Raw genomic sequence first — 23,125 nt, 5'->3', positions numbered from 1 at the left:
TATTTTGCAATGCCATTTGTTTTATTAACGACTCAAGGCAACAATGCTCGGCAACACTGGCAAAAACTGGGTAGCACATCCCGTAGTCGGTAAAGTCCGGCTTTCTAAATAAAAACAGGCTAGTAAAATTACACGGTCACACCACAGGATCCTTTCGTGCATTGCACCAATGGAAAGGGTTGTCAATAATACTTTTTGTCGATATACGCCACCAGCTACAAGTTACAGGTATCCACCAGAAGAAAGGCAGTGATCAGAACTACCAATAAATGATTATCACAAACAAAATTGTAATGTTACGAGGTAAGACATTTGGTCAAGAATCAGAATCAGAATCATCTTTATTTGCCAAGTATGTCCAAAAAACGGCGGCATAGTGGACGACTGGTTAGAGCGTCAGCCTCACAGTTCTGAGGTGCGGGTTTCAAATCCCAGCCCCGCCTGTGTGGAGTTTGCATGTTCTCCCCGTGTCAGCGTGGGTTTTCTCCGGGCACTCCGGTTTCCTCCCACATCCCAAAACATGCATTAATTGGAGACTCTAAATTGCCCGTAGGTGTGAATGTGAGTGCAAATGGTTGTTTGTTTGTATGTGCCCTGCGATTGGCTGGCAACCAGTTCAGGGTGTACCCCGCCTCCTGCCCGATGACAGCTGGGATAGGCTCCAGCACGCCCGCGACCCTAGTGAGGAGAAGCGGCTCAGAAAATGGATGGATGGATGGATGCTTCAGCGTATTTATTTATTCATTATATGGATTCATTGTATTTTGTGCCGAAGTCAGTACATTCTTTCATTGTATTCCAAAGCCTGACCGGGGACTATATCTGCAAATTAGCTGAAACTAGAGGGGGCAGAACAGCCAGGTATAGCTGATGGATGGATGGCTGTGTACCCTGCTTAAGGTTATAAAAGGTCACGTGTCAAGACGGAAACTGGATTTCAAGTCCAAAAAAAAAAAAGGAATGGCAGGGATTGTTACACAACATGCACTTCACATGTTCACAGGCGAAGTGAAGGAGGAGAAAATAGTTTGAGGTGATTAAGGAATGAGCGCTTGTTACCAAACTTCTTCCTGCTACGTTAAGTCATCGGTAGAAAACTCCGCCCTCCGGGGGTTGCTCTGCTCGTCAGTCATGCATCGGAATGACAAAACCCGAGTGCGCTACGATGCGGAGGAGCTATAGTTGACAAACATTTTTTTTTTTGCCTTGAAAACAACAACAACAACATAAACACATTTCAAGGTGGATATCGTACGTCAACGCGGAGTCGCCTCGCCGTCGGTGCTCACTCTCCCCGCTTGATGGGAAGGGCGAAGCGGAAAAAAAGGGGGAAAGCTCTCCGCAAGCCCAACGCTCGTCGCGGCCGCGGGGCTCCTGTTTGCGGCTAAAATGTAGCGAGCACGTCGAAAGCAAGCCACCGTTGCGACCCGAGCTCGACACCAAGCGCGATATGACTCGTGTGACGCCGAGTAAGAGCGTGGAATGGCTGCAAGTGGAGTTGGAGTCCGGTGCCGCTTCTGTGCTCCTGCTTGACTGCCGCGCACACGAACTGTACGAGTCGTCTCACATCGAGGGCGCCATCAGCGTCGTCATCCCGGGCCTGATGCTCCGCAGGTTCAAGAAGGGCAACATCCCCATTCGGACCATCATCCCCAACCACGAGGACAAAGAGAATTTCACGCGGCGATGTCGAACGGACACGGTGATCCTGTACGACGAGAGCACCGTCAGCTGGCCGGACAGCGGAGCCCCGTCGTCCGTTTTGGCATTGCTTCTTCAAAAACTGTGGGAAGATGGCTGTAAAGCGTACTACCTGGAAGGTATGTGTCCAAATACGTTTTAGTCAGTGTCGGCGAACATGTCGCTCTCTCTAGCTGGCTGTACTGTACTGTACTGTACTGTACTGTATGCACAGTGCCGTGCCGTGCCGTGCAGCGTTCACTCGTGTTAAACGTGTTCACGCAAACGCGCATCAATCTCGAACCAAACCAAAGTGTGCGCCGGCAGTAAGAAGTCATTAACACGACGGCTCGTTTCTTTGCTGCTTATTGTGTCCGACGTCAACGACAAAAAGTTTGATTTTGAAGCTTTGAAACTTTTTCAAAGGCGACTTCTCTTTTTCTAAATGATGTATATTGTTTGTGGTTCTACCAGTCCCCGCAAAATACGCCAAGTGTTTCGTGTGTGCTTGTTTGTAGGCTCCAAAGTTTTGCGTGTGCCATGAGATTCTCAATTAAAATTCCAAAATGGCCACGCTGTGTTTTGCTGTGCGAGAGCAGGAATGCATTTCATGAATGGTCTGCGAGGGGAAGCGGATCCACTTGCGTACTACGCCACTTCACTCCGACGTCATCTCTAAATTCATCAAGTTGATATAGTTTCTTGATTCGATGAACCACGAAGCAGATTTTGTTCTCATGTGTGTTGTTTTGGCTCTCCTCCAGGTGGCTTTGTAAAATTCCACACCGAGTCCCCAGAACACTGCGAGACGCTCCTCGACAGCTCCTGTCCGAGCTCCTCTCCTCCGCTCTCCTTTCTGGGTTTTGGAAATTTGCGAATAAGCTCAGACTGTTCGGACGGGGAATATGACCGGGAACCCAGCAGTGCCACGGAGTCGGAGGAGAGCCCCCTCCCCAGCAATCAGCCTGCCTTCCCAGTCCAGATCCTTCCTTACCTTTACCTCGGCTGTGCCAAAGACTCGACCAATCTAGATGTGCTGGGCCAGTACAACATCAAGTACATCCTGAACGTCACACCCAATCTCCCCAACATGTTCGAACATGACGGACGCTTCAGGTATAAACAGATCCCCATTTCGGACCACTGGAGTCAAAATCTGTCCCAGTTCTTCCCAGAGGCTATATCATTTATAGGTGAGTGTGCATATGTACTTTAAAAAAAATAGTCTTGTTTTCTTTTTATTATCACAATGACCTGAGCATTTGTCGTGTTACATTTAAGTCAAGTGGATAGTTTTTAATCATAAATAGCCAATGAAAACATGACTTCTAATCACCTATTTTGTACCTGGCATAGTTCATTGGTTTGAATGTTTCTGAATAGAATGTGCTACAGGACCATCATGTTAAAGATTTATAGTAATTGCACTTGAGATCTCTCCAGAGGGCTTGCGTTAATTTTGATTGGGAAAAAAAAAAAAAAAAAAAAGTCATACAAGGCCAATCCAATGACAGTTAATAGTTTCATTTTATGTGAAAGTAGTATTTGAACTGGATTGGTTTTTGTTTTTGGTACAACAAATTGTAGGATACCCGTTGGGATAGATCGTTGTTGTCCACGGCTATTTCATAGTGTAATAATGGCAGTAAATTCTTAAAATTCAGACAGAACGATGCCATCGTCATCTTGCAGTGACTGTTCATTACGGTATACATAGCACAGCAATGCATGATAGATGGATATATAAATGTTTGTTTTGACATTTGTCTGAAGCTAACAATCAAACAGTAAAACATTGAAAACATAATAAAACATGATTTATCCTAACTAGAGATGGGAATTAATGCAGGAGTTCAGAACATTCAAGAGAGAGATTAGCCCATTCCATTGATCATATTTAAAATACAGATTACAATGCACCAATTAACTGACTGTCAATTTTGCTCATGGTCAAAGTGTGTAGTCCAAAGCCTAATGATGGCGACGTGTTGTCATCTGCCACTGTTTTTTTTTTTTTTTGTGTGGGCATTTTTTCTAGCATGTTGAACAACTTGCTGCACTTGTGTTTGATAATAATTGGTTGTAGGATGAAAAGTGGTGTATTGTATTCCTCAGTAAGTGGCATTTTATGCTGTGACCACATGTGAAGGCTGCCAACTGCTGTTAAACATTTCAAACAACAATGCTTTGGTACTGAGAAGGAGCACATCGTCTTGTGTTTTGCCGTTTCCAATTTGACTGACGCTCTCTAACCTCGACTGCTCTCGAAAGCCACAGCTTGTTTGTCGGTTTCAGGCGCGGTTCAGGGGTAGAACCAGGAAGGAAGTGGCACTTCCACTCTCGGTGCTGCATCTGATTACAGGGTCACAAGTTGGTCTGGAACCAACCGGATATTTGGTGGATGTTTTTTTCATCGCAAATGGATTCCCAGAATAAGTCTTGAGCTTTTTCTGTCCTCCGTAGAGGGTTATAATGGCATCATTTAGCCGACAAACGTATTGTTTTTGTCTAATTGAGTCATATTGATAAAAAGCCTGAAGATTGTGCTAAAGTTGCTGACCGTGGCTTTCTTTTCCTCTACCAGATGAGGCTCGGTCCAAGCAGTGCGGCATCCTGGTCCACTGTCTGGCAGGCATCAGCCGCTCTGTCACTGTCACTGTGGCTTACTTGATGCAGAGACTCAACCTGTCGCTCAACGACGCCTATGACTTTGTCAAGAGAAAAAAGTCCAACATTTCCCCAAACTTTAACTTCATGGGTCAGCTCTTGGACTTTGAGCGGACGCTGGGACTGCACAGTCCCTGTGACAACCGCTCCACCAACGAACAGCAGCTCTTCTTCACCACACCGACCAATCACAACGTCTTTCAGCTGGACACACTGGACTCTACATGAGGATCTCTTGAACGTTGGTGGTGGTAATTTTAACTTGTCAGCGTCCTGACTTCTCTGCAACTTTGGCAGAGGAAAAGCCATATTTGAGTTGGTGTCTGATGCCTTATTATGTAACTCAAGGAGAAATGTGTTAATCAGTATGTGACATTAATACTTGGTCATGTTCAAATGTTTTTTTAATGAAACTGCTCTTTGACTGTTTTGTTTTTGTTTATTTTTAATAGCTGTCATTGCATTATTATAGTAATGATTTTGTTTCAGTGGTCTTAATAGAGTCTTTGTCATTAAGAATGTTTTGCAACTGATGGAAAATAAGCTACTACAGTCATCCGGCCTTGACTTTCTGTCCAACTTCTTAATTCTGATGACTGTTTGGTTGTTGTGTAATTGAAACAAACCACCATAGAAGCCAATGGGTCATGTTTTAAGTCAGAGTCTTCCACTAATGTAATGTTTTTTTAACAACAGGAAGGTAAATGTAAGATGCTGCATATTACACAATTACATTTAAAGCATATAACAACACTGCTATTCATTCTGTTGCTCACAGATGAGGTATTTGCATGATTGTGTTACATCATATACCACAGACCTTGTTGGGTTTTTTGTTATGTATTCAAACTTTGAAATCATGAAATTGACCTTGGGTAACTGGACCAAGGTTTAGGGTCTTTTAGAGGGATGCGTAACATGATTGCTCATAATGAACGGATCTAGACCTTGTTTTGTACTCCTGACATTATTAGTCTGGAGCGTCTCCCTCTTTGGCACCACGACAATGTTGAAGGGAAACGTGATGGGCGCATAACTAGCTCTCTACTTGCCTGTCGGGCCTCCGAGCTAACGAGTGAGACTGACACATGAAAATGAGTGAAAGTTGGACTAATGTCTTGTTACCTCACTGGGAGACAATTTTCAGGGATTTTTGTAGGCATCTCTATCACGTCATGGTCTCTCTAAGTGCATCTAAGGGCTGTTTTGGTTGCTATATTTGTAAAGGTGTACATAAATTGCAATGGGGGACCTTTTCTCAAAAATAATGAAGGATCAAACAGTTACCTGATTCTGATCTTTATATACTGTATAGTATATGTTTAACTAAAATGTCCAAAGTATTCTGTACAAGTTTATATAACAAATATATTTTATATTTTTACTTGTATATGCTGTTGTGTCTGTGTGTTGTTTTGTTTTATTTTATTTATTTTTGTATTTATTTTTTTTAGGCATTGCAAAGCAAATATTATTCTTGCATATATCAAAGGTTTCTCATATTTGGGAAGGTGGGCTCACATATCAGACAACAAATACCTACAGTTAAGATGCAAATTATTCATAATCTGGTCATATGTTGAGTTAAAAGTATGTTGATCTAATTCTGCAAGTGTAAATAGTATACATTAGTTTTCTGACCCCTTTTCACTCAGCATTCTGGTAAAATTTGCACAATAGCACTCTGAGCCTTGGCTCCTTCAGAAACCATGAATTTTATAGACAGAAAATGTACTTCGGGAAATGAGACTTTCCTTAATACATTGTCCATTTTGCCACATCCCAAAAACATGCATGGTAGGTTAACTGACAACTCTAAATTGCCCGTAGGTGTGAATGTGAGTGCGAATGGTTGTTTGTTTGTTTGTATGTGCCCTGCGATTGGCTGGCAACCAGTTCAGGGTGTACCCCGCCTCCTGGCCGATGATAGCTGGGATAGGCTCCAGCATACCCGCGAGGCGGCTCAGAAAATGGATGGATGGATGGATGTTTATCGGCTGTGGAACGGTGGGCGACTGGTTAGCACATCTGCCTCACAGTTCTGAGAACCTGAGTTCTTACCCGGGTAAGTGGTGTTAATAATATTCTCATGCATATCAGTCCTGAAGCTGGAACTAATACAGCATTAGCACACAGAATTTAAGTCATTAAATGCGACTGAGGGACACTTGTTGGACAATTAACTGTTTCAAAGATCATAGCGCATTCCTCCTTCCTTACACACATACTGTCACTTCTGCATAAGTTTCTCATGGAAGGTAATTCATTTACTCTAGTAAGTTTCTCTTGGCCACAGTGGACGACTGGTTAGCACATCTGCCTCGCAGTTCTGAGGACCAGGGTTCAAATCCGGCCTTGCCTGTGTGGAGTTTGCATGTTCTCCCCGTGCCTGCGTGGGTTTTCTCTGGGTACTCCGGTTTCCTCCCACATCCCAAAAACATGCGTGGTAGGTTAATTGAAGACACTAAATTGCATAGGTGTGAATGTAAGTGTGAATGGTTGTTTGTTTATATATACCTTGCGATTGGCTGGTGACCAGTTCAGGGTCAAGGAAGGAGGAATGCACTATGATCTATGAAACCGTTAACTCTCCAACAATTGTCCCTCAGTCAGATTTAATGACTTAAATGCTGTGGTAATGCTGTATTAGTTCCATCTTCAGGACTGATATGAATGAGAATATTATTAACACCACTTTAAACTGTACGGCACATGAAGGGGCATACATCACAGGGAACACATCAAAGTTCGGATAATGAACGCTGTTGAGTAATGGGCTTTTTCTGCAAGACTGAACCTGCCAAGTCACATACCTGCAGGCCAGAACTGCGATTGGCCCTGAAAAGACTGTGGCAGCAAGGCACAGGCCACGGAAAGCTGCACCCCACCATACAGTAGGACAGCCCTGCTTTCATTTTGTCTTTGAATTAGATTTTTCTCCGATGACAAAGCAGAAACCCTCTTCAATTTGATCTCCCATAAGATATAACACAGACATATTTATTCACGCTTCTTTAAAAGACACTTATTGCTGTATAAATGTTAAGCCCTGCTTGCAGTCCCTTACACTGAACTCAGAAGCTCTTAGAGCTCAGGTATCAAACTCAAGGTCGGGGGCCAGATCCGACCAGCTACATCATTTTATGTGGCCCACGAAAGCAAATCATGTGTGTTGACTGAATGCTTTATACTATCCATCCATCCATTTTCTGAGCCGCTAGTCCTCACTAGGGTCGCGGGCGTGCTGGAGCCTATCCCAGCTGTCATCGGGCAGGAGGCGGGGTACACCCTGAACTGGTTGCCAGCCAATCGCAGGGCACATCGAAACAAACAACCATTCGCACTCACAGTCATGCCTACGGGCAATTTAGAGTCTCCAATTAATGCATGTTTTTGGGATGTGGGAGGAAACCGGAGTGCCCGGAGAAAACCCACGCAGGCACGGGGAGAACATGCAAACTCCACACAGGCGGGGACGGGGATTGAACCCCGCACCTCAGAACTGTGAGGCTGACCCTCTAACCAGTCGGCCACCGTGCCGCTGCTTTATACTAAATTACCAAAATTGAAAATTTCCAAACTAGTTATACATCAATATGTTGTGTATATGTAATAATATGGGCGGCACAATGGACAACTGGTTAGCACATCTGCCTCACAGTTCTGAGGATTGGGGTTCAAATCCCGGCCCGCATGTGTGGAGTTTGCATGTTCTCCCCGTGCCTCAGTGGGTTTTCTCCGGGCACTCTGGTTTCCTCCCACTTCCCCAAAACATGCATGGAAGGTTGATTGGAGTCATGATAGGCTCCAGCACGCCCACGACACTCGTGAGGATAAGCGGAACGAAAGATGATTGAATGAATGAATACTAATACTAATACTAATTGGTGGCGCTGTGACCGACTGGTTAGAACATCTGTCTCACAGTTCTGAGGACCAGGGTTCAAATCCCGGCCTCGCCTGTGTGGAGTTTGCATGTTCTCCGGGCACTCCGGTTCCCTCCCACTTCCCAAAAACATGCATGGGAGGTTAATTGACGACTCTAAATTGCCCTTAGGTGTGAATGTGTGCGCGAACGGTTGTTTGTTTCTATGTGCCCTGTGATTGGCTAGCGACCAGTTCAGCGTATACCCCGCCTCTCGCCTGAAGATAGCTGGGATAGGCTCCAGCAGCCCGCGACCCTAGTGAGGATAAGCGGTACAGAAAATGGATGAATGGATGGATGTAATAATATGGGGCTATCATACATTTTTATGGGTTCACAGTCATAGCAGCCATCCTAAGGAAACCATAAATACGATGGGGCCTGCGACAAAAACGACCTTGACACCCCTGCCTTACACTATGGATGCGGTTTTGATTGATTTGAACCAGTATTATTAATTGAGCTGCTGGCTTGTCAATTACTTTTTATATAACGAAATAGTACTGGTTGGGTTGCAGTATGAAGATACAAGAGATGACCAAACCTATAATCAACAAGCATTTTCCAGTGCCAAATCTATTCGCTCAGCACTCATTGTTTTGGAAGCAGATGTGCATGAGACCAATGGGATTTAGCTGGGTATGAAGGTCTGTTGGCGATGTGTTTATGTTCTATAGAAGCTAGTCAGAGCTGGTTCACATCTGTTGTGGTTATAGGAACATATTTAGCATACTGCATGGTGCGTTCACAGCTGCTTCTTCCTGGATTGCACAATACTTTGAATAGAAATCTGTTTATTCAACTTCATGAATAGACAAAGTCATTTTTAGACAAAGAGAAGTAATTCTGTGGTCTTAGGGAACGAGTATTAACAGTTTGAATAACAGCATTTCTTTGTGGGTTCCTGTGCTTGTACAGCAGATGTTTATGACAGGGTAGAATAATCCTAATCTCACTACTTGGTGAGCACTGGGAAGGGACGACATCCTACATCTTTGGTCATGATATTTTGCAAGAGGCCACTTTATAGGGTCAGTTTCGTGGCACATTTGGATGACCGGGATCCCTTCCATGTTTGCTTCAAGTTGCGATGGCAGCTGACATGCCTGAAATGGAGTTCGTTGAATACTTTTAATGGTTAGGTTCAATGACAGGAATAGCTATGGTGTCATTGAATCATCTATACTTGTATTGGAATCTAGAGGCTTAATATCCTTTTATTTGAGATTAAAGTCGTTTTCAGTGCTTCATTCTTGCTAATATGTGTGATGGATTAAACAGATCCAGAGTCAGATTCTCTTGACACTGAGAGGACACATTGAGACTGTGTATGATTTTGCCACCATACTATAAGATTAATGTACGTGATCCCATTTGTAGACATCCATCCTGTTGTGCAATATTCTGGAGCCGCAATGCATCTTTACTTGATATACAGTATATACTGTATCTGTATCAAAACAACAACTAACCCTCGTGAAATGTCCTCTGAAGGTAGTGCAAGCAAAGGGTCACTTTTGTCCAAGGGAATATGGGTCATGTGTGAAGCAGAGCCACATGGAATCCTAGTGGTAGAGTGATCTGCCCATCTGTTACTACCAGAAGTCTCAGTTCAGGGCCAATTCCACCATCCGCCGCTTTACAGTAGATGGAGCTCACAAGTGTACAGGAACAAATTTGTGTGTTTGCACTTGAGTCTGTGGCCAAGTGAATGAAAGAGCACACTGGTGTTGTCTAACATGTCTCACTAGACGCTACACAACACAAAGGTCATCTGTCTGTCATGTGTTCTTATCTTGGGAACAGTGCTGGAGGAAGCGCTGGGAACTACCATGCCGTCTGCTTTCTTGATACCTTCACACAAGGTCGCATGCTGTCCATGGGACTCAGGATGTTCAATTTGGCTGCTCACAAAATAATTATGTTTTCTGAATTAAAAGAGAAAATTCTGATATAGAAATATTTAATTATGAACCAGAAAACTAAGATACTTGGAATGTGTGAAGACACACTAGTGGTATTGAGGGAAATTGTTGACCTTTTACAAATTTGACCTCAGTGACCTATTACTAAGACTATTTTCTGTTAGATATTATTCCAAATAAATAGGGTTCTTGCTTTTGACAATAGCATCAAGTATTTCCCCCCAAATTCTTTACCAACAAATCTGACTTTGATACCAAGTTTCCTCAGCCTAACAGCATGTTGGTTAGTCTTTAAAACCAATATTGCACTGACATACAAAACAAAAATTAAAAAAACTGAATGAAACCCTAAATGGTGAAAGCTGATTGGTTGAAAATGATGATACTTACAAAAACATTTACACATTTGATGTTTTACCTACTTCAAGCACCTCTGGTCAGGTTGAATTTAATATCAATACTGGTTTGGTTTTGCTATTGGATCATCATTCTTCGAGGTTCAGAGAAGACATCTGCCACTCTCACAATGTTTTTCCCAAGCAAGACCTCAGCTACCTTGAACATGGAGGGTTTGATATCCTGTTCTGATTCAACGTTTGAACTCCATTTGTGTTTATGTCAACTATCATACAAAATCATTCAGGCTCTTAATCTGTCATAGAGAATAATACCTGAACATTTTGAGCTCGGTTGAAAATTGTAAACCTCAATGGTTAATGTGAATGGAAGCAATAACATGCTGTAGTGCAGTATGTCAGTATGAGGCTGCAGGAAACTGTATTTTTTTCTGTATTTTAGGTAGCACTTTGAACCTAGGTGCATAAATGATCTGAATAGTATATTTCTTGGAGCATTTAACACACGATTCCCCTTTGGAAAGTGGTAAAAATAGATAAACCCTGCAGTGGTACAATAAAGCTAAACAATCATCGTCATTCATTTGAATCAATGAATAGTTATTGTGGAATTTGCAAATTCTGTCTTTTGGGCTCGCTGTTGTGTCGCCCATTATGTCCAGGCAGTGCAGAAACAGTACTTCAGTGTTCTCAGCACCAGAAGTGGGATGGAGCGTCACGATACAATATTCTGTCTGTTCAATTTGGATTCTCAGGCCCTGCACTCTTTGTGTCATCTTCCACTTCCTTGCGCCGTATTTATGGCAACTAAAACAACCTAACAATTTCTCAACAAAAGCAGGCACTTATCCAACTTTCAGTATTTATTGCATAGTAACTGTCTGAAGTGATAAACAGCATAGCAACAGAAATTGTTATTACAGGAGCTAATAAAAGAGAAATAACTTATTATTGAATTATTTTTAATACGGGCCATCTTCCAACACGATGTGATACGATAAGCCAGAAAGACAGGAACTGTCAACTGAGGTCATTCTGCGTGGGTGGCTCAGAGATGGCATGAGTAGTTAACACCCTCGTCTACACCGTATCCTGGGTAGTCCTCACTCTACCAAGGACTTTGTGACCCTTTTATAGGGCTATAAATCATACTGCGCTGGGAAGAGGATATTAAAGCAACACATTGTTGGCTCAGTTACACAGTTGTAGCCCAATTTCTTGGGTGTGTGAATATGAATTAATTATTTATGTCGAAATCTCTTACAGAGGTATGTGTCTGTGTGTGTGTGTGTATGTGTGTGTGTGGGAGAGACTCAATCTCACTAATCACACCCACTGGTTGAATACAGCTGAATGAAATCAGTTACATTATGGTGATTCTGGACTGTATATTGCAGTTATCTGTGCAAACCCCTTCTATCCCACTGGCGTCACTCCTCCAATGCCACTTTGGTCTCATGCTACCTTTTGTGTCACTGGAATCCGCAGTTGCGAAGGTGCCTCCTAAAACTGCAATGTGTGATAATAACATTCAGCATGAGTCATCAGGCTGAGCTTGCGTAAGAGCCTGCAGCTTGTGGCGCCACACCCCAGATTCATTCACACACTCCTCTGCTGCTGCCCGGCCTCCCATTGACGGCGGGGAGAGCACCACTCGACCTCTTCTACACCGCACACACCAATTTAGCAACTTTACAAATGCATTTTGTGACAAGAGGAAGTGGAGCCAATCGATGTGGTGTTGTTTATTTTCACCAGGACGTCCGCAGGGCAGCTGTGCTCCACAGACACGGAAGGGCCAGCAGGACTGAATGGCGTTGACGTGACTCTCAGGCAAGCGGGGAAGATGGACAGAGGCGGGCAAATGCTGTCACCAGTCAGAACACTGACATCACACAATACACTCATCTGATCCCCTTCTACTCAGTCACGCTATGAATAAGTAGCACTGCACTGAATTGAAGACCTCCACACATTTTTGAACTTTCCCCAAAGAAACAAACAATAAAGAAACCAAGCCGGGCAGCATTGCCTAACTCATATTTTATTAATGCACTAAATATGAGTGAGTGATGCTATCCATGTGGATCTATTTGGACAAATCTGTTACTTTGTTACTGAACAGGTGTGAACAGTGTCATTTTTGTCGCTCCTAATCTCCTTGAATTAAACATTTCCCCTAATTTTCTTAATTTTCTTTCTTATCTACCAGAGTGACTGCGGATGGAAATGAGCCACAACTGCATCTCTACAATCAAATTGAAATATTTTCTGTACATTGTGCCTGAAAAATAAATGAATAAACTAAAAGTACTTATTTATCTAGAATGTGAAGGATGTCACCTCCCACCAGGCAAGATTACACACAGTGAAGGATTAGATGATCAATCTATCCCCAATATTTATTACTTTGGTATTTGAGAGCAGCACAAATTTGTTTCCTTGTGCTGGAGCCTCTCTGTGAGCCCAATTTAACACGTAAACTTTTGTGGACATCAGCTAACTGCTGACATCTAGTGGTGAGCGCCTTGTAACTGCAGCGACGGCGTGACTCATCTACAGCGTGTTATAGGCCATTTATAACATTCAGATTATCCATGTGGCTATCCATGAATTTTTCATACTGCTTTATTCTGGGCATGGTCACTAGCAGGATGGAGATTCTAACTTCCATAGAAAATCGAAGAATGGAAAGAAAAGATTTTGAGATTGCTTTTGGTGAATCTGAAACCCAATAGAAAAACACAAGCGCTCATGGTGCACAACCTAACGAGAGCCAAATACAAGGAAAGAACTCTTCACAAAGTCAGTAATGTAATGCTCTGTTTTGACTTGGGAAGTATTCATATACCATCCATCCATCCATCCATCCATCCATTTTCTGAGCTGCTTCTCCTCACCAGGGTCGCGGGCGTGCTGGAGCCTATCCCAGCTGTCATCGGGCAGGAGGCAGGGTACACCCTGAACTTGTTGCCAGCCAATCGCAGGGCACATACAAACAAACAACCATTCGCACTCACAGTCACACCTACGGGCAATTTAGAGTCACCAATTAATGCATGTCTTTGGGATGTGGGAGGAAACCGGAGTGCCCGGAGAAAACCCACGCAGGCACGGGGAGAACATGCAAACTCCACACAGGCGGGGTCGGGGATAGAACCCGGGTCCACAGAACTGTGAGGCTGACCCTCTAACCAGTCAGCCACCGTGCCGCCGTATTCATATACCCATAAGTTTATTATTTTAGTTGTAAGTGGCAGTAGTGTAACACTTCACTGTACGTTTGGAGCTAAACAAAATATGGGATGGTTACGATGACGTCAGTTTATGTAATAGTTTTCAAACACAATCCATGGTGCTTATCCTGTTGATAGTTGCGGGGAGTTGGAGCCTATCTCAGCTGTCTTCTGGCGAAAGGCAGACTACACCCTGGCCTGGTCGCCTGTCCAAAGCAGGTTTTAAAACACCAAATTTCAACTTTCCTCATAGCCAAATAGTCGATGAGCTCCTAAGTCACAAGTCCCAGTGAACCTTCATTTTACAGTTTTAAAATCAATATCAATTTCAAATATCGATCTCCTTCAGACTCAATCAGTTGAAAAGATATTTGACCTGAGATGTTCAAAGAGGTTGGTTGTCAGTGCTCTACTGGTTGGCAGTTGTCATCGAGCTCTCCACGCTGTGGTCTGCAACACTTTTCTAGTTCTTTATAAGGACAAAGGCATGGGATTGTCAACACTCCAGATCCCCTAACATGGGCACTAACATGATTAGACATAAATAGCTCCTGTCTCAATAGACTGCACAACTAGAGAGGCACACAGCAACCATGTGAATCGCTTGCATGCCGCAGACAAGCACCAGCAGAGGAAACGAGTGGCTATGGATCTGAGATACTCTTAAAATTAGTCATAAGGCTGTAAAGCAACTGTTGGTGAAAAAACAACAACAAACAAATGGGCAAAACAGCTAGAGTGACACAGAAAAAATGGCTTTCCAGGAATTATTTGAGTGATCATTATGAGGAAATAAAAGGTTATGAATCCAAATGAATAACTGCTCTGACAAATGCCACTTGTTTATTTATTATTTTATTTTTTTACCGCACATTCCAACACGGAGTAAAATGCATGCTTTCCGAGGCTATGAAAGGGAAAAAGAAAGTCCTGAGGGTGTCTCAAACATACAAAAATGTTTGCAATGTGCATCACAACATATGCAGAACCTTCATTGTGTTGACTCAGAGAAGCATTCTGCTTTGTGTACACAAGTGTACGACGTCAACCGCTCAGTGAAAATACCTGTAAACCAAACTTCAAACATAAAAAAAAAAAAAAGATTGCAAATGGGATACTGTACGTAATTTACACAAATTCAGTATACATGGGCACAAAAAATAGTTACAAATTATATTTACAACGATGCAAGTGGTGGTCTTAGGAAAACTACAACAGAAACAGTCAGAAGCAGTAAATCTTGCAAAGTCGTTCCGTAGCTCCATCACAAGTCAGCTTCCAGTTTTCCAGATGCGGCGGAGGAATAGAAAAATAATGTTCTCGTATGACGAATTACTCCACTCCTTTCATGAACTCCAAGAACTCTGCAAAATGAACAGGCCGCATGAGCAAACAGCTACCAAAACAATTCAAATAAGGATAAACTAACGCCTTGGTCATTCAACAGTGGGGAAATGAAACAAAACCTGTAAAGATGATCAAACTATACAGTAGTTTAGTCCGAAGAGTCACTTAATAAGCAAAACACAATGGAATTTTGTCACGATCATGTGATCTTCACATGAGAGACAGAAGAAAGCTCCTCACCGTCATAGTCAATTTTGCCATCGTTGTTCTTGTCCCCATCTTTCATCAGTTCCTCTATGTCATCCTCAGTAATTGCTTCTCCCGTTGATTCCAGCATCATTTTCAACTCGTCCAAGTCGATGTAACCATCTGCGTTTCTGCGTAATCACACAGAATAAAAACACATGAATGGGTGTCTGGAGTGATACTGAGCTGGTGTGTCTGTGTGACCCCTAATTGATCTCTTCTTGCATCTAATTGTTTGTGACGCTTCACGAGGGGAGAGAAAAACACTCACTAGATGTCTGGCTCACACGGTGAGGCTGCTTGAACATTGTTGGCTGCCAAAAAGGATTATGGAGTAACGGCTGGGCTTTGCAGTACTTTTGTCAGTGCACGCAGCATAGCAACTTGATTACCAGTCTGCTGGTGTTCATTACATTCTCTTTTAATACAGGCTATATTGCAATCAACATCAGAAATAGTGAAAATGCAACTCACTTGTCAAACATGCGAAACAACTCTGCCAGTTCCTCCTCTGACTTCCCTTTGCTGTCGTCCTTCATGCACCTCACCATCATGACCAGGAACTCGTCAAAGTCCACCGTGCCACTTCCTGCACAGAGACACACTTCACTTAATATCTGCTTCGTGTTCATCTTCTACTTCATCGCCTCTCATTTTTAGGACCAGTGACCATGTTGCTGCTGAGTTAGAATGATACATTAGTGCTGTGACTTCCTCTGTGATTTTTGCATTAGCGGCAAGTGTGGCCTACTGTGGTGGGAAATATAATAAAATATACTATGATACATTTAATACAGAGTAGAGACAAACTTGTGATATTGATATGTGTGTTTGAATGCTCTGCAATTGGCTGAAGACCTGCCCAGGGTATTCCCCGCCTTTCACTCAGTCAGCTAAGATAGGCTCCAGCTCACACAGAGAAAATGAATGGCTGGATGAATGTGTATGAATACATGTGTGGGGAGTTGTCTTATTATTCTTACAGTGCTGTTTTTGCAATCATTTCTTTTATGATTGTCTGTCTGGCAACTTTTATTATTATTATTATTGAGCTTTGGGGAACAAAGGATTGTGCCCCAAAGATTTTGCCTCGAAGATGCTTTGCAAAGCCACTCTTGATCAATAGTTCCAGCTTGCTACAATTTAATATCAGTGGGATTTTGATAATAATTCACATAGACTATTTGCAGGTGAATACATGCGAATTATAGTGGTGTTGAAATGTAAAAAAGTCCATCAGATAATAACAGAGAGTACTGTAGTTTCTCTGGTACAATATGTATAGTCTCCCTAAGAAGTAGGCCCCCACTAATTCCTTTTCATATAAAAGCAGCCACTGTTTGATTTACCATCTTCATCCACCTCATCAATCATCTCCTGCAACTCCTCCGGCGTGGGGTTCTGGCCCAGCATCCTCATCACCTTTCCCAGCTCCTTGGTGCTAATGCAGCCATCTTCTGCATCTTGGACGAAAATGTCAAAGGCGGCCTTGAACTCTGTAAGAACACCCAGACACAAATGAGCATAAACGTATAGGCATAACCATTCATTATTAAATGTTTTTTTTGTTTGAGTTTGTATGAAATTAAATCTATGGTTGATGGACAAATCGCTTACCATTTTTCTGTTCGTCTGTCAGCTGCTCAACCTGCAGTACAAGTACAAAATAGTGAATATTGTCGTTGTTGGGCTTGTGTGCCATTATACAACACACCAACTCAAGCCTCATCCCATGTAAATTCAATTGTTTAATCACTTTTTTGCCAAATAAAGGTGATATTTTTAGCTGGACAGACCAGGCCATCCTTGACTAAACACAGAATCTATATATCAAGTGGGAGCCACTAAGAGGTGGAGTTAAAAATAAACAGACAGGAGGATCAGGAACTGTACATAAAGGACACAATACACAATGTTTTAAATTAGCTTAGCTTGTGGCTCTGGCGCAACAATAGAACCATAATCCTGGAAAAGCTACCACGAATGAGAGAAGGAGACAGCTGCTTATGTAAGAGTTACTGTCTGTTGGTCTGTCCGTAGTAAATTAAATGCACCTCCGCCAAGGGATGTTATATGTAACAACATCTATCCACACCAACATTTGTAATAAACATTCCTGTGTGGGTTTCCTAGCTCAGCTGCACTGCTCCTCTGGGATGTAAGAGGACACGGCAGCCGGCTGTTGGTCCATGCAGAGGCGGACAGACAACCTCACAGCTCGCAGGCTCACAGATAATGCTGGAATTCAGCCCTGTGGTGATGGGGGTGGGGGTGGGGGCGGGTTTGGGTTTGGGTTATCGAAACCTCATGCCCCTCTCTTCTGGCACCAGAGGACCACAAGCAACCAGCCCAAATTAGCACATGCGAAGTTGGGCTGTTCCATATGGAGTCATGAATGAAGCTGGCAGAGACCTCCTGAGGGGTTCCAATCAGGGCTGACAGGGCCGAAGTGGGCCAACATCGAGAGGTCGTATCAAGGCTCTTTTGACACCAGCTGCTGATGGAGACCACTCAAGTCAAACAGCAACAACAATGGAAACAAAAAACATAATATATGGACATACAATATTCCATACTGGAAAAAAACAGACATCTATTGGATCTCTTTGCACCATAATGCAAAAGATAATCCGAAATTTAATTTTTTGCGATCATCCAAACGAATGTGTGTACGATTGTATGACGACGTACCGCTGCCTTGTAGATGTCGTTCATGTTGGAGGCTGGTCTGCTGCCTGTCTTGACGATATCCTGCAGCTACAGAAGAAGTAGGTACTGTCCGGCGCAGGGCAGGACGGTGGCCTCATCATGACATGGTTTTATACCCGGAGCACGGCGTTGTCTGGTCCCTCCCCAGCCACAGCAGCCTCCCCTCGGTGTGCGTCCACAAATGTGTGTCTGTGTCTGTGTGTCATGCGGCCAATCCGTCACAATCACTGGGCTCAGATAAAAATGCAGCAACTCTTAGGGGGCATACTTGGGAATGGAATGAAGGGAGGGGGGGGGGGGGTGGCTTAATCTTTTGGGAGGGGGCTAAAGAGACACTCAACATTCCTCTAGAACTGGACAAGAGACAGAGAAAGCTCTGGAGAGTGGTGGTGGTCGAGGTGACAGGGAGAAGGCCGGTAGGCGAGGCAAAGCAAACCACAGAGGTACGGAGAGAGAATAGAAAAAGGGGCAGCAGTGTAAGAGGCACCTGTGGAGGGTGTTACAACACATCCATGGAGGAATGTGTGCCATGTGGTCCACAGCAGAAGTCACGTGTGTGATCAATAACAAGACCAATTGCCTGGAAAAAGTGACAATTTCATTCAGAACAGGAATAAGAATGACAACGCTACATAATTCAAGTCTTCAGACGAAAGGCAGTGTGCACCCTGAATTGGACGCCAGCCAATCGCAGGGCACAGACAAACATTCGCACTCACATTCACACTGTCAGTGAGTGGGAACTGAACCCACGCTGCCTGCACAGAAGTCAAGCGAGTGCCAACTTGTGGCAATCATTTCAAAGCATTTGGGCTCTTATTCTCAAAAACAGAAAAATAATCCCCTGAAAGTTTGGAGTCAAGAAGACAAGGTCTGGTTTGTGGTCTGACATTTGACATTACAATCTATAAGACTGTCATTGTAAATCATATTTCTGTTAAATGTAAGATTGTTTTTCTTAATGGCGCTATAGAAATATATTGTTGAAATTCACTCAAAAAAGAAATATTGACTTTATTCAACATTTTAGGTTAATTGTCTCCATGTCTTTTGATTTGCATTCATATCAATCAGTCCATTTGGCAACAGGGTTGCCGTTGGGTCCCTGTGGCCTCCTCCGGGTGGCCGTTTTTTGGGGCGCCTCGTTGGGGCCGGTGGACCACCCTGGATCCCTTGGTGTGGGACGTGTCCTGTCCACCGGGTTGCTCTCGAGTGGACACCTGGGCCCGACCCCGCCTCTCGATTGGGTGGGGTGGGGTCTTCAGCCCCCGTGGTGCAGGCACAGCAATTATACGACACTTCTGAGGGTTATTTTGCATGTGAAATGATGTCAATTCACTTGCATGAGTCCGCAAACACAAATCCCCGGGACTTATTTGCTGGGTGTGAGGCCACTCACTCATTGCAATATACTCTGGTCCTAAAGATGAGAAAAAAAATTACAGCACACTGCAGTTGTACAGCCGGGTCCACGACCCCTGTCCTGCATGCTTCCTCTCCTGTCCTATATTGTCCTGTCCTTCCCTCACAGGGTGTAGCACTACTGACCCATACAACACTCGAAACCAATGTGTCATTGTACTAGTTACATAATGGTTTACTTTCCTCATCTTGTTTACAGCTAGTGCTTTGTCTTTTGTTGTCTTCTTTTCTTATATTATTTAGTTATCTTTTCACTCGCTCCTGTTTTTTATGTCACTCCCCTTTAAAAACGTTGTTCTTTTCGACTGAACGACTGTAGGCGGCACGGTGACGACTGGTTAGCACATTTGCCTCACGGTTCTGAGGACCCGGGTTCTAATCTGGCTTCGCCTGTGTGGAGTTTGCATGTTCTCCCCGTGCCTCCGTGGGTTTTCTCCAGGTACTCCTGTTTCCTCCCACATCCCAAAAACATGCATGGTAGGTTAATTGAAAACTCTAAATTGCGACTGTGAGTGCGAATGGTTGTTTGTATATATGTGCTCTGCGATTGGCTGGCGACTAGTTCAGGGTGACCCCCAGTCAGCTGGGATAGGCTCCAGCACGCCCGCAACCCGAGTGAGAATAAGCGGTACAGAAGATGAATGAATGACTGTAATTCTCAATAAATATCCATCATAATACACAGAGACCACAGTGGCATCTTAAAAAGTCCACTGTGACACAGTAAAACTGTTCCGGCATAAAAGGGATACAGAAAATAAATGGATGGATGGATGGATACCTGGATGGATCCAAGATGCACTGAAGCAACCACCTTCTCTGACCTGCTGGTTAAAGACATACATTTAATTAATGCAAAGAAAACTCGACTGATTTTATTGCCTTTCATGCAGCAGTGCAAACACATCCCTGCATTAAAACCAAAATGCCCCCCCCCACAGAGATGTTGTGCTGTTTGTCCAGATAATCTCCAGACAACTTCTCACTGGAATTTGACAGAATTTGACAGTAGTGATGTGGATTATTCGGAAGCAGGCGAGACACACATCATAGTTGCACAGAGGCTTTTTTTTTTCCCCCATTTATTATTTTTTTTTATTCCACTGATGCCTATTGCATTGAGGTGATGGCACAGGTGGACACATTTGGGTGAGTCAGTGTTTTAAACTAATTCATCTGAACACAATTCCAACATGCACCTTAAAAGATCTATCCGTATGCTGTACACATGGACTGTTCATCTGTCAGTCACAGAAAACGGACAACCATTCAGACTCAGATTCACACCTACTGATAATCTGGGGTCAGAAGTGGGGTAAAAATATTACGTTACAACCAATTACTGTGGCTTTACACTTTTCTAGTTTGTTTAAAACAACATACAATACTAAATCAAATAAGATAAAAATAGAAATAGAGCTGTGAAATGTTATTGATTTCTAAAATTTAGGGATGCTGCGATTCATTTTAGGGGTGCTTCAGTATGCCCCACAAATGGGCTAGAAACAATGGAACCATTTTATGTAAAGTACTGTATGCGGACTAAGTCTAACATACAGTATTTCGAAAAACAAACTTCCACTCAGCAGATGGCGATGTTCACTTCATATCCCCTGTATGTAATAGTTGCGCAAGGATGCCTCCGGAAATCCAATTTACCAACAGTGGGGTAGGTGCGAAATCTGGGTCAAACAAACCAAGCAAAGCACTTGCAGACACATTGAAATTGAATAGTACACAGTGCAAAACATTGCTGTTTTTTCATACTCCTTTGAAACGAGGCCATCTCAATCATTTGACTGTGTGATTCTCTCTTTCTTTCTCTCTCTCGCTTCCTCTCTCTCACGTACACGCACGCACACACACACGCACGCACACACACACACACACATGCACACATATACAGCATGCTGCAGCAGGCATTCAGAGTGACGAGTGATCATGCTGGTTTACAATGGGATGTTAATGGGGACTGGCACAGTTTACAAGCATCGTGCTGCCACTCAGAGAGCTCACACCGAACATGCACGCACGCACGCGCACACATACATACACACTGCATTAACAAAGGCCTCACATGGCTGACACGCAGGTAGTGGCACAGGGCAGGGAGGAGAAAGGGAGGGTCTGCAAAGTTAAAAAATATTTGTGCTGCTTGTCCTTGTGTGTGTCTCTCTCAGCCACTGGCCATAATAAAAAGAGTGTTGTGTGTCTCTGTTGGCGATCAGCACAAAAATGAATTGTCATCTTTGGTCCATCAGTTGCAACCTAAAACATAAGGATGAGTGTGCACTCTCAGGCCCATTTGGAATGCTGAGTGCATTCTGGAGGCTGCCAGGAGTTATGAGCAGGAGGCCAGGGTTTCCAATATTAAAGCTTCTTTTTGCTTTTATTTATCTGCAATGATTGAAGCAAGCATATGCTGCGTGCTGTTTCATTGGCCCTCTCCACCAATTTCCTCTTACACGGAGGGGGGGTGGGAGAGGGGGCTGACGAAAGCGGCAGCCATTTCTTCTACACGGTGCAATCAGACGGCGCATCTCAAATCCACAATTCAACGCACACCGTTTTTGAGAGGTTGCCATAGAAACTCTGCTGGGTAGTAGCGGGGAGAAAATGAGAGATGAGCGGGGCTATTTCCCCCCACACCCGCAACTCCACTCTGCTCCACCTCCCTCTCTGCCTCCCCGCTGCATGCCACATTTGCTCCTTGGAGTGACTGTATCATTTTCTATTCTTTGTCTCCTCCACCAATCAGAACCACAGGGGAGCGGAGGGGGTCACAATCAGGGTTAATATCACATGTGCATGGCTCCTTTTCAACACCATCACTTTGTGGCTGCATGTGTGCTTGCACATCTACGTCCAGTGACACAATGCACCTGTCAGATAGATAATTTGCCACAATCAAGTGAAGAAACATCTCCAAGATATGTCAACGTTTGCTGCAGGCAGAACTGCATCAGCTGGCCGCCATTTGTCAACATCTACCGTTATAAACAGCGTGCATCCCATTTGAAACATTCACGTGACATAATGATCAGGTTTGACATGCAGCTGAGCTCCAAGCATAACTCTTCTGCTTTCTCCTCCTCCTCTTTACCCCATGAAAGGGAGGAGGGGAGCTGAGCCTGTCCGCCTCTTTTTCTTCCACTATTCTTTCTTTCTGTCCATCTATTTCTCTCTCATTTTCAGCCTCCCCTCACTGACAAGCAGGCTGCCAGCTGATCCTGGCCAGGTGGGCTGTGACTTTGTGGTAAGGTAGGTCCAGACAAGTCCTTCACTCTCCAGATGTCATCCCAAATTAAGAAATACACTATATTGCCAAAAGCATTTGCTCACCTGCCTTGACTCACATATGCTTTTAAGTGATATCCCATTCTAAATCCATGTGTTTTAATATGTTGGTCTACCCTTTGCAGCTATAAGAGCTTCACCTCTTGTGGGAAGGTGTTCAACAAGGTTTATGAGTGAGTTTATGGGAATTTCTGTCCATTCTTCCAGGAGCATATTTGTGGGGTCACACACTGATGTTGGACGAGAAGGCCTGGCTCACTGTCCACTCGAAATCAACTCAAAGGTGTTCTATCGGGTTGAGGGCAGGACTCTGCG

The 23,125-nt window shown here is 43.7% G+C and overlaps 2 protein-coding genes across 2 annotated transcripts; one reads left to right on the top strand and one right to left on the bottom strand.

Annotated features, from left to right (window-relative positions):
• The first annotated feature begins 663 nt into the window (after positions 1-663).
• On the top strand, positions 664-5,737 carry LOC133487660 (dual specificity protein phosphatase 7-like). Its single transcript, XM_061794616.1, has 3 exons — positions 664-1,820; positions 2,445-2,873; positions 4,265-5,737. The coding sequence occupies exons 1-3, from the start codon at positions 1,451-1,453 to the stop codon at positions 4,573-4,575; spliced, it is 1,110 nt and encodes a 369-aa protein (XP_061650600.1). The 5' UTR covers positions 664-1,450; the 3' UTR covers positions 4,576-5,737.
• An 8,880-nt stretch (positions 5,738-14,617) lies between these two features.
• Positions 14,618-18,242, bottom strand: tnnc1a (troponin C type 1a (slow)). Its single transcript, XM_061794603.1, has 6 exons — positions 18,074-18,242; positions 17,000-17,030; positions 16,732-16,878; positions 15,857-15,971; positions 15,377-15,513; positions 14,618-15,153 (listed from the first exon to the last, which is right to left on the bottom strand). The coding sequence occupies exons 1-6, from the start codon at positions 18,095-18,097 to the stop codon at positions 15,122-15,124; spliced, it is 486 nt and encodes a 161-aa protein (XP_061650587.1). The 5' UTR covers positions 18,098-18,242; the 3' UTR covers positions 14,618-15,121.
• Between the last annotated feature and the right edge of the window lie 4,883 nt (positions 18,243-23,125).

This window comes from Phyllopteryx taeniolatus, chromosome 1 (genome assembly GCF_024500385.1).
Source record: "Phyllopteryx taeniolatus isolate TA_2022b chromosome 1, UOR_Ptae_1.2, whole genome shotgun sequence".
Lineage (NCBI taxonomy): Eukaryota > Metazoa > Chordata > Actinopteri > Syngnathiformes > Syngnathidae > Phyllopteryx > Phyllopteryx taeniolatus.
The sequence above is the reverse complement of the archived record's forward strand: the minus strand, read 5'-3'. Positions and strand labels throughout refer to the sequence as shown.